The following is a 12,062-nucleotide window of genomic DNA, read 5'->3' as shown; positions in this document are numbered from 1 at the left end:
GGAGTAACTAAAGAGAAGAGAAAACTGACAGTATCTGGCAACTTCTTTAATTTGGGGAAAGAAGATGACAATCAGATATCTAAAATATAAAGGAAAACAGGATGTTTCCTAAGATAAGATTATTTGTTTTTGGAAATGCTTAAATATTTTTGGACATCTGTTTGAGGAACAAATGTCCAATAAGTAGAAGGTTCTGTGTATTTCTAACTAAGGAAATTAGTATGAACTAACAACTGACATTTTGAAGTCTTGACCGTAAAGATGGTGTTCAAAGCCATGCAAGAAAATGAAGCTGACTAGAGGGCGCTAGTTTTCTGTTCTGTTGAAAGAAGTATGTTTCTTAGCAAAGATCAATCCCTTCTCATCTTACACTTTCTCACCTTCTCAAGTCCTTTCTCACCTTCTCAAGGTATTCCCATCCACATCAATCTCTCCCTCTCCACCAGATCATTCCCAACAGTATGTAAACATGTTCTATATGTTCCATTTTATTAAAAATATTCTCCTTGAATTCACATGTCCATTTCTCTGCTCCCCTGCATATTCAAACCTCTAGGAAAGTGAAAGTGAAGTCACTCAGTTGTATCCAACTCTCTGGGACACCATGGACGGTAGCCTACCAGGCTCCTCCATCCGTGGGATTTTCCAGGCAAGAATACTGGAGTGGGTTGCCATTTCCTTCTCCAGGGGATCTTCCCAACCCAAGGATCGAACCCGGGTCTCCTGCATTGTAGGCAGATGCTTTACCGTCTGAACCACCAGGGAAACCCTACAGACTGTCCCCAATTCTCTATTTCACATTTACTCCTCTTCCAAATCCAGTCTGGCTTCTTCTTTATGACTGCTTTCATTGAGGCCACCTACAACCTCCATGTTGCCAAACCCAAAGGACACATGTCTGTTCTCATTTGACTAGATCTCTCAGCAACATTTGGCAACTGACTCGACAATTGACTAATCCCTCTCTTGTGAAGAGTATCTCTGAGTTTCCATGACATCACACCTTTCTGGTTTTCCTGCCTCATCTGTTCATTTAACAAACGATCAGGGAGGGATCTCCCTGGTAGTCCAGTGGTTAAGACTTCACTTTCCAATGCAGGGGGTGCAAGTTTGATCCCTGGTTGGGGAGCTTAGATCCCACAAGCCTTGAAGCCAAACAAAAACAAAATGAAAAACAAAAATAATATCGGGACAAATTCAATCAAGACTTAAACAAACAAAAAAAGAAACCAAATGATCAGGGAATCAACCACGTGATGACATTTTTCGGGGTGCCTCTGACTTACTAGTGTACTGCTGCTGCTGCTAAGTCGCTTCAGTCGTGTCCGACTCTGTGCGACCCCATAGACAGCAGCCCACCAGGCTCCCCCGTCCCTGGGATTCTCCAGGCAAGAACACTGGAGTGGGTTGCCAGTTCCTTCTCCAATGCATGAAAGTGAAAAGTGAAAGTGAAGTCGCTCAGTCATGTCTGACTCTTAGCGACCCCATGGACTGCAGCCCACCAGGCTCCTCTGTCCTTGGGATTTTCCAGGAAAGAGTACTGGAGTGGGGTGCCATTGCCTTCTCTGTACTAGTGTACAGAACAGACCAAATATCTGCCTTTGAGGAACTTCCATGGAGGTGGAGGAGATGAACAATAAATGCACAAAGTAAGTATGTTAAAAGGTAATTAGAAAAAGAGGAGAATAAGAAGTGATCAGGGATTTCCTCGTGGCTCAGTGGTAAAGAATCAGACTGTCAATGCAGAAGACACAAGTTCAATCCCTGATCCAGAAGGTCCCACATGCTGTGGAGCAACTAAGCCCATTGGCTACAACCATTGAGCCTGTGCTCTAGAGCACAAAAGCTGCAACTACTGGAGCCCAAGGGCCCTGGAGCCCGTGCTCTGCAAACAGTCACCGCAATAAGAAGCCTGGAAAAAAAAAAAAAAGAAGCCTGAGTATCACAACTAGAGAAAGGCCCGAGCAGCAATGAAGATCCAGCAAAAAAAAAAAAAAAAAAAAAAAAGGTGACCAGAGTGTGTACATGGAGGGGGTCATAAAGTAGAACAGTGAGGTCACCACAGGCCTTGCTGAGATGGTGACATCTGACCCAAGACTTGACGGAGAGAGAACTAGCCCTACTGACCGACAGTCAGAAGGCTAGAATAAATGGAGCTGAATGAGAAAGGGGTAGCAGAATAGGAGGTGAGGTTAGAAGTAACGAGGACCAGCCACAGAGGCCTGAGGATTACAGAATTCACTGTAAGAGTTCTGGCTTTTTTACTGTGGAAGAAGGGAGTGTCATCGTAGGATTCTGAGTTGGTAAATTACATGACATGACGTATCTGAAAATTGCCCTCTGGCTGTTGGGTTGAGACAAGATTTAAGGGGGTTCAGGTTAGAAACCAATGCAAGATCATGGTAGTTTGGACCATAATGTGGTGGCACCTGTCAGAGTATTAAGTGGCAGATTCTGGGCACTCTGAAGGTACAGCCACCATAGTTTGCTCTCAGAATGGATGTGGGGTGAGGGTAAGGGTGAGAGGGTGAGGAGGTTAAGAGAAGGTGGGGGCAAGGGAGGAGTCACGGCTGACTCCAAGGTTTTTGGACTAAGGAATGGAGGAGTGGGGTTAGCATCAACTGAGACAGGATGTGGCAGCAGATGAGAAATGTCAAGTTTCGGACATGTCCTACCTCCGTAGGGGCTTCTTGCTTATTCCACCTGATTTTTAAATGCTGGGGTTCCTCAAGACTCAGTTCTCTTCCCTCTTTTCCCCTCATCTTCTCCTATGGCTTTAAATACCACCTAGATACATGAAGGCAATGGCACCCCACTCCAGTACTCTTGCCTGGAAAATCCCATGGCCGGAGGGCCTGGTGGGCTGTAGTCCATGGGGTCGCTAAGAGTCGGACACGACTGAGAGACTTCACTTTCACTTTAGATACATGACCTGCAAACTGAAATCTGCAGTCTAGATTTTTCACCTGAATTCCAGACTGTTTACTAGACATATCTCCACCTGGGTATTTCAAAGGCATCTCAAACTCAACACGTTCCCTAACTTCTCTTCATTCCACTGACACTGCCCAACCACCCCGCCACCTCCCGGGCCACTGTCTCCAGCCTGAACCACTGCAAAAGTCTCCTTAATTGGGCTTCACATTTTCACTGTCCCCAGCGATCTTTTAAAAACAATCCTCATATCATACCCCCATTTAAAGTAATTCATTGGCTTCCCACTGACACTCTTAGAATAAAATTCAATCATGCTACCATGGCCTACAAAGCCTGCTGCCTGAATTGGCCATTACCTACTTCTCTAACTTCATTTCAAACCACTTTTCCCTTTCTGAACCATGATTCCCTTTCTTTCAGTTCATCAAGTGTGCCAGCCTTACTTTAGTATATGCTGCCTGTCTGCTTGGCCGCATCCTCCCTTGTTCTTTGCATTTCTATTCGCTGTCTAATGTCTCCACCTTAAAGAGGCCACCCCTGATCATTCTATCTAAAGCGGTCCATTCTGTACAGTCATACAATCAATGCAGTTGGTTTCCCCCTCTCCTCCGTTAGAACTCAAGCTCCAGAAAATACACAGGGGTTTTCGTCTTTGCTATTCACAGCAGTATCCTCTGGTACTTATTAAAACATATAATTACTTTTCAGTACTAATCTCCTGAACTCCATAACGGGAGGGTCAACGTCTATCTTAATACATCCCTACTTCCCCAGTGTCCTGCACACTGCCTGGCACACAGCAACAAAAAAAATTTGTTTATATTTGCTGAAAAAATGCATCATGGTACAAGAAAAGGAGACTGAGAAGTAAAACTTAGAAAGACTAGCACTGCAAAGGCCAAGAGGGAAAACTTCCAGGAAGAAAGGTCTCTGACCCAAATATTCCTTGTCACAGCCTGGGCACTGCTGATCACACTGTCCTCCCAAGTGAGCCGCCCCCAGCTGCCCCAATCAGTGGTTCTGCTATTTCGGCCACGCAGCATCCACCTGGAAGAAACGCTTTTATTAAAGACTTCAGTTGGAGAGTAAGAGAAAAAGAATCAGAATAAAGAAAAGTTAGTAAAGTTATCTCTTTCTTTGCAAAGTTACTTGGTGTACTCAAGGACCTTGAGAAGGATCACTATTTCTTCAGTGGTAATGTTGTCTGAAGTAGTCAAAATGGTGACTCACAGAGTAACTTCCCAAAAAAGGGGTGTGAAGTGGCCACAGAAATAGCTATAGCAGAACATCTAGTTGTTCTATGTGATAGTGTCAGGAAGCTATCTGTTACAAAGGATTAGTGATCAAGCTGAACAAAGGTCAAGAGTAGCCTTTTGCTAAAATACCACTGAGAAAAGAAGATAGTTGTTTCTAACCAGAGTTAACGAGAGAATCAATACTGATGTGTTTGATTAAATACTGAAATTGAAGTTTTAGCTAGGGAGGAGATATGAGGAGAAAGGGTTAAGGTGATTTTATCTACATAATTACCAACAGTCCAAGACGCAGATGAGGACTTTCACCTCAACAACTGTATCAACATGATTTCCTAGCCATTAAGAGATCTGAAACCCATCTGGAGACTGACAGAGAGATCAGCATGTTTTCCAATCACAGTGTAAGGACTACAATAGGTATATAGAGGTCATGCTGCTATTCTGAGAATAGATAAGAGTCTGAGATTTAGAGTGTTGGAAGTCACTTCTTGACGTGAAAGGAATTATTTAGAAGGGGTCAGTAGGGAGCTATTTCAAATTTTAAAATCTACTTTTGGAAGTTTGGTGAAATGTTTAGATTTAAGTGGCTTCCCAAACTCTAAGAGCTAATCTCTGACACAATCCCCATTCTTACAGTCTCAAGAATAATTCAAAGCATTTCTGTTATGTACTCATTTTTTGAAGAAAAAACAGTTTTCCAAGGTATGTTCTGATCACGCTCTCACTGGCCAGGTAAAACATGAATAGGCATATCCTTAGAGTCGATACCCAGCTCCATTATCCTAAGGATCTCTTTACAAAGGAATCAGAAGCCTACAGTCAGTGGTTACGGCTGCTCAGGATACACTGTGATTTTATTTTACAATTATGTAATAGCACTCATCTTCAAACATGAAAATCCTGATGAAATCATACACTGAGTTTGAATACACTATAGAGCCCCGACAGTGAAACAAAACAGGCTTACTTGGAAACTAAATTTGCTGATCAATAAAATGGCCGGCAAGATGTCCTGTTCATTTCTGTTCATTGGACAAGGCCAGTACTGGTTATATAGGAGGACTTGATAAACATTTATTTAGTGTATAGCTGATACTTTGGCTGGAACAGTAAGCAAACAACCTCCACAGAAAATATGAAGTTAATGATTTGTGACAACTAAGAAAGCAGTCTATTCAATTTCCCTTTTGTTTCATTACTATCCAGATGCCATCAGTTTCTGCAGTCCAGGAACTGTCTGGCCAACCATGACTACTGTTAACAGTATCATATTTTCCTGCTATACTGGAAACATGCTTTCATCTGAATGGTTTCCAAAAAGTTGTGAAGCACTGGAAGTTGCTAGAGAGAAACCAACTTAGACTCTTAGGAAGTTTCATTGAGAGCCCCCATCTCTCCCTTTTTACAGCCTGAAGATAGAATGAGCCACTGATGATGCAGCTGGTCCAATATGCAACGACAGTATGTGTTGCCAACTCAAGGCGTCACACAGAGCTTTGTCAGAAGGAAACATTAAAAAACAGAAAATATCAACAAATGCCATGAAAGAGAGAAGGCTCCTGCGATCCAGAAGATGGGAATGTCTAATCAAGCAGCCTTCAGCTTGACTTAACACAGCCAGGACTCTTGTCAGATTTTTTAAAGGCTATCATTTTATACTTCTCACTTACTATTATTAGATTGGTTCAAATTAATTGCAGTTTTACATTGTTGATTTTTGCCATTTGATAGTAGAATACATTCTTAAATAAATGTGGTTATGTTATACATTGTTTCAATGCACATTTCTTCTTTTATGTTTTTTTGCTAATGACTTACTACTTGCTGGTTATTTTATATTTACTTTAGACTATAGAAATGATGTTAGACAAAAAACTAATTTGAGTAATTTTTTTATTCAAGTTCAACACGGGTCTGGGTCATAAAGCAGCGGGGACAACTCAAAACATCAACTATGCCTTCAGCCCAAGAACTACAGGGCAGTGGTGGTTCAAGAGGTTTTGCTAAGGAGGCCAGGGCCTTGAGGATGAGGAGCGCAGTGGCCAGCCACCAGAAGCGGACAACGACCAAGAAGCTGATCCTTTTACAACTACACAAGAAGCTGCCAAACAACTCAACGTCAATCACTCTACGGCTGTTTGGTATTTGAAGCAAATCGGAAAGATGAAAAAAAAAGTGGGTGCCTCATGAGCTGACTGCAAATAAAAAACAACCCACCATTGTGAGGAGTTTTCTTCTCTTACTCTACTCAAAAACAAAGAACCATTTCTCAATCAGACTGAAAAAGTGGGATTTTATATAAAAACCAGAAATGACCAGCTCAGTGACTGGACTGAGAAGCAGCTCCAAAGCACTTCCCAAAGCCAAACTTGCACTCCCAAAAAAGTCATGGTCACTGTTTCATGGTCTGCTGCCCATCTAATCCACTACAGCTTTCTGAAACCATTACATCTGGGAAGTATGCTCATCAAATCAATGAGATGCACCAAAAACTGCAATGCCTGCAGCCGGCACTGGTCAATAGAAAGGGTGCAATTCTTCTCCATGACAACGCCTGACCGTACCTCACACAACCAACGCTTCAAAAGTTGAATGAATTGGGCTACAAAGTTTTGCCTCATCCGCCATATCCACCTGATCTCTTGCCAACTGATTACCACTTCTTCAAGCATCTCAACAACTTTTTGCAGGGAAAACACTTCCACAATCAGTAGGAAGCAGAAAATGCTTTCCAAAAGCTCATCAAAACCCTAAGTATGGATTTTTACACTACAGGAATAAACTTATTTCTCATTGGCAAAAATGAGTTGATTGTAATGGTTCCTATTTTTATTAATAAACATGTGTTTGAGCCTCGTTATGATGATTTAAATTTCATGGCCCCAAACCACAATTACTTTTGTACCCACCTAATAACTTAACTTGACTAAGATCCAGAAAGAAGTACTTCCTGCATGTGTTTGTTGACAATGAGGAATACATAGGAGAAGGCTTTGTCTAGTTCAACTTGGGACAAATAGTCTGGTCAGAGTAGGAGAAACTTTGGAAAGGATCCCATGGCCTCTGGGGTGATGAAAGTCTGACAATCTGAATGCAGAAATATTGAAACAAGCACTCCAAACTGGTTGCTACTGAAGTCTACTGCCTACCTCTAAATCCACCAACAGCTGAGGAAAAAGATGTAACTCAAGTCTTGATAATATACTATAACAAGAGATCTGGTAGTAAAAAAAAATATTCTGAAGTCTTAAATAGACTGGTCTTTGATACAGGGGTTTTCTACCGATACAGGATTTAATTATCCCCCACAGCAAAAAACAATCCTGAAAACAGTCTATAATTCTAGCCCTAGGTAAGAAATGGGGGTACTTTTTGTGGATCTCCCATAATTATGATGTTGGCCTACAGCCAAAAGAGGGAAATGCTTTTGAAACTTTAATGGAGGGCTTCCATAGCACCACTTTGGGAAAGGGTATCAGTGGTAACCACAAAAGCTATTACATCTTTGGCAGCTGAAAGTAAAAGCGTCAGTTGCTCAGTGTGTCTGACTCTCAACAACCCCGTGGACTGTAGCCTGCCAGGCTTCTCTGTTCATGGAATTTTCCAGGCAAGAATACTGGAGTGGGTAGCCGTTCCCTTCTCCAGAGGATCTTCCCGCCCCAGGGATCGAACCTGGGTCTCCTGCATTGCAGGCGGATTCTTTACCATCTGAGCCACCAAGGAAGCCACTGGGCAGCTACGTTATTAACATCTTCAATTGGAGAAATCATTTCACTTTCTTATACAAGTCAGATTCTGACCTACCAGTCCAACTGCCTTCCCTATACAGAAATCCTTTCCATACCTCTCAAAGGTGGCAATTCAACCACTGTAAGGAGACTCCCAGCCAATCCCACAGTTGAGTAGATTGTTAAAGGCAGTCTGACTCCACGTAACCTTTCACCTACTAGCCCCTAGCTTTGACTGCAAAGGCCACACAAGTCATATCCTCTCACTTTGTGTACTTGACTTCTTCCACATATGTGGATGGCAACATTGTTTAGCCTTAGTCTTCTTTTCTCTCTAAAAAAAGTAGGTTTCCTATCAGTTGATTGTATAATAAATTCCAGGTGCTCTAGTTCACACTTGGTGTGGGGGAGTGGGAAACCTTATATGCAATTCATATACATACTTTATACATAATTGAATGTAGCACCTGAAGTACATGGCTGAGTAGCATACTGTAAATACAGAAAAGTAACATACTAAGTACAAAACAAAAGTTACTTTGTTTAACTATAACTCTAACAATGCAAATTATTTTTCAACTTGTCTTCTCCAACTACAACTATATACATACATATATATCATCTCTTTCTACCATCTCTATACCTGAATTCTTTGAACTGAATGCTATTTTACATTTTTTTCCCATTGAACAATTCTCTGCACATCTTAAAGAATATTTAATATTCTCAAGCCAGAGAATTCTGTTCTCCTGTTCTAAGATTCCTGAGAATGCTGTGTATTTCTTTCTTTGGCTATGATGGACAAAAAGATAACGTTCTCCCAAAGATTCTGGCCCTCTTCATTTTTTCAGAAGCAAGTTCAGAGAAGCAATATCCTTTACTGAAACCTGCTTGTTTTCTAGGGGATTATACTGTCAAGAATTTCAGATGTTACTGCTTTTAGCAAAATTAGAGCTGCAGCTTTACTACCACCAACTTGCCTCTACAAGTTTCGTAATGTGTCACAAAAAACTCATTCACACCCTGTGTGTGTGTGTTGGGGGGAGGGGATAGGTAAGGGGCTGGTGGCAGGGGGACTGAAGAGGAAACTTCTGACTAGCAGTGACTTCTTGAAGCATACTTATTTAAGAAATGGAATCTAGTCTGATAATAGAAAAGTTACTGTTTATCTGATTATTTTTTCCATTTGACACAAGAACTTAACTCCTTTAGGGCTAGCAATTATTCTTTAAATGAACTAAATATTTTAGATGAAAAGACAGACCAAATTCTCTAAACTGTTCTATAGTGATTCATTTTCCTTTGCACCAATCTCTCATTCCTGTTCTCTGGAATTGAAACAAAAAGACAAAATCATACCTACCCACCTCCCATAAAATGTCCAAGTTTTAATTGGCTTAAAAAAAAAGGTTCCCCTACAGCTTACCCTATAATGCACAAACACGGGACACTGCTCGGTCAGGCAGTTATATAATCCCACCTACACTGAACTTCCAATGACATGCTGACGTGCATGTTACCATAACTAATAACTCACTACTACAGAGAGTTTATAAAATATATTCTCCACATATTAAGAAAAAGTGCAGCTGGATGCATTTATTTCAAAATTTGAGTAAGAAGGTTCTCTCTCATTAATCTTAAGTAATAATTCAGACTGAAATTTACAGAGTTAATTAAAGTTTTTTATATACCTGGGTTTAAATGCAGAGCTTTAAAACTCTGGTTTAATATAGATCATTAGTAATTTTTATTACTTTCTTTTATACCTCAAATTCTTAATCTTATAACCTGTACCTGATAATTTGGGTAAATTGTGAGGCGTAACTGGTTCCTAAAATAAGTTTTCCATTTCAGTTTGAACAAACCACAGAGTTTTCCACTTCAGTTTGGCAAAAAGTGCTTTGATCTTGGGACAGAGCTCAGGGTGGGATGGTTGGGAGGAAAAAGGTTAATAGGAAGCTAATCCATAACCTTAAGTCTCTAAATATTACTATTTTCAGATATGAACTCATTAATACAACAAATTCTTGAAAGGTAGCAACTAAGATCTTTGGTTATTTTTATCCCACAGATCAAGCAAACAGAATCTGAGTAACACTACCCTTTGGATTATGTATCAGTAGGTTATGACAGTTTCCCAAATCAGTTGCTTAAATGTTGACTACATGGACAAGCAGGACAATTCAAATTAAGAGACAGCGGTGATCATCAAAATTTTAGGCAAAACTAGCTAAACCTGAGATTAGACTTTAGTATTCTTCTCTTCCCTTTCCACTGCCCACAGGCTGTTTCTAGTTCTCCCACCAATGGTCCTCCAAACCTTCTCCCTTAAAAAGTTCCTCAATGGGAACCCAACAAATTTGTAATTGATGGAGAAAGCATACTTTCCAGTAATATTTACATTCTAAATCAGGTGCAGGTTAAGACAAACACATTTCCCACTGAAAGCGTAAAAGCAATGCTTCTGAACAAGGAAATCTTTCTTACGTTTCTCGGCTCATCATTACAGAGTGCAATCACAATCCTTCTTCCAAGAGAAAAGTATAAATGCTTCACAGAAATAAGCTGTGTCCCATCTCTAGCTTTTATATTCTTCAATTAAATTTAATACACCTATCAAAAATGAACCTAGTAAACATATATAAAAATGTGTATGTGTGTAATTCAAACGATCTAAATCTCAGGATGAGGCGAGATAACTTCCAATTTAAAATCTAGACCCAAACTAGAGTCCCCGCACCATCTTTGTGGCATTATACTACTCTCCATCCCAACTTGTGTCTGGCAGAGACTACCCGCACGCATCCCGCACCCAGCCTAAGTCAGACCTCAGTTCTTCCAAACTTGACTATTTCCAGTTTGTCTCCAGAAACTTGCCAATGACTGCTACCCAGGTAAACCCATTAATGCTAATGTGTCAATGAACCATTAAGCTGATCCTCCTAAATTACATCCCTGCATTTGACAAAAGCCTCAAGAACGTCACACAAAGGATTTTCAAGAGTTATAGTGGAAAGTGCAAGAAAGATAGGTTTGGAAGATAACTGGCCCTTAAAAATCACAAGGTCTACTTCGTCCCCTACTCTTTCTAGCCTGTAGAGGCCTTTTAGGGTAGTAAGACCGGAAGTGGGTACAGGTATTGTCGAAACAAAACAAAGCAAAAAAAACCCACAACAACTTCCAGTGACTGTGGCACATTCACCCCCTAAAACCTAGGGGACTCCTCACCTCCCATTCGACGACATCAAGAGAACCGGGACCGAAGTCCCAGGGGGAAGGGCCGGGGGGAAAGGAGCACTGTATCTGGATTCGGGCCTGCGAACCCGAGTGCGCAGGTGGGGTCTGGGGCGAGGCAAGGAGGCGCTGGCCTCGCTTACCTGCGGCGAAGTGGAGCGGGGTGGACTTCCTGCCCGCCGTGTCGCGGCTGTTCACCTTCTCGGGCGTCACCAGCCTCTTAACTCGCTCCACGTCCCCGTTGCGGCAAGCCTCGAACAGCTCGCGGGCGGCCGGCTCCACGGCCTCGGCAGCAGCGCCCGCGCAGGCCGCGCCCCCGCCGGCGCAGCGGCGGCCCGACATTATTCTGGCCGCCGCCGCCGCCAGCAGCAGCACCAGCAACGGCAGCAGGAGCCCCGGCCCCGCGAGCAGGAGGGCGAGGCCCCCCGGAGGAGACGCGCTCAGGGCCCGGGCCGCTCGGCTCCCTGCTGTCACCGGGCACGGCGCAGTCCCATGGCCGCGCCACCTCGCATCCCTCGATCGGCCTCGCGACCCCTGACTGCCCCGCCGCGACGGAGGCACCGAGAACCCGCCGTTCGAGCTCAGAAGCGACGCGGCGGCGGAAGCTGGCAAGGCCCCTCCCGCCAGCTCCGCTGAGCCCTGGGAGCGCACGTGACGTCGCGCCGCGCGTGCGCAGTGGTGGTAGGCAGGCCGGACAGGTTTTGGCCAGCGGGCCGCGCGGAGGGGTTTGTGGGAAATGTTAGGCGAGAGCCTCTAGCTGCGGGTGGAGTAGGGGCTTCGTTCTTCCGCCATCTTTGTGGTGGGTTTTGCTGAAGTTGAATGTTCTGCTTAATGTTTTTATAAAAAGAATGGATTCTTAATCTGAATTTCCTTATTGCACAGAAAAGAACCTTTGAAAGTTTCC

General features: G+C 42.8%; 1 protein-coding gene across 2 annotated transcripts in view; it reads right to left on the bottom strand.

Annotated features, from left to right (window-relative positions):
• TNKS2 (tankyrase 2) overlaps positions 1 to 11,814 on the bottom strand; it is a 66,564-nt gene extending 54,750 nt beyond the window's left edge. Inside the window, exon 1 of one of the 2 annotated variants that reach the window (XM_025274181.3) lies at positions 11,302 to 11,814. In XM_025274181.3, coding sequence (XP_025129966.1) covers positions 11,302 to 11,500 — 199 coding nt within the window. In that variant the 5' untranslated portion in view covers positions 11,501 to 11,814. The remainder of the gene's footprint in view (positions 1 to 11,301) is intronic. The other variant, XM_025274180.3, reaches the window with a different exon arrangement.
• Positions 11,815 to 12,062: the final 248 nt, after the last annotated feature.

This window comes from Bubalus bubalis, chromosome 23, assembly GCF_019923935.1.
Source record: "Bubalus bubalis isolate 160015118507 breed Murrah chromosome 23, NDDB_SH_1, whole genome shotgun sequence".
Taxonomy (NCBI): domain Eukaryota; kingdom Metazoa; phylum Chordata; class Mammalia; order Artiodactyla; family Bovidae; genus Bubalus; species Bubalus bubalis.
This window is presented reverse-complemented; position numbering and strand designations above follow the sequence as displayed.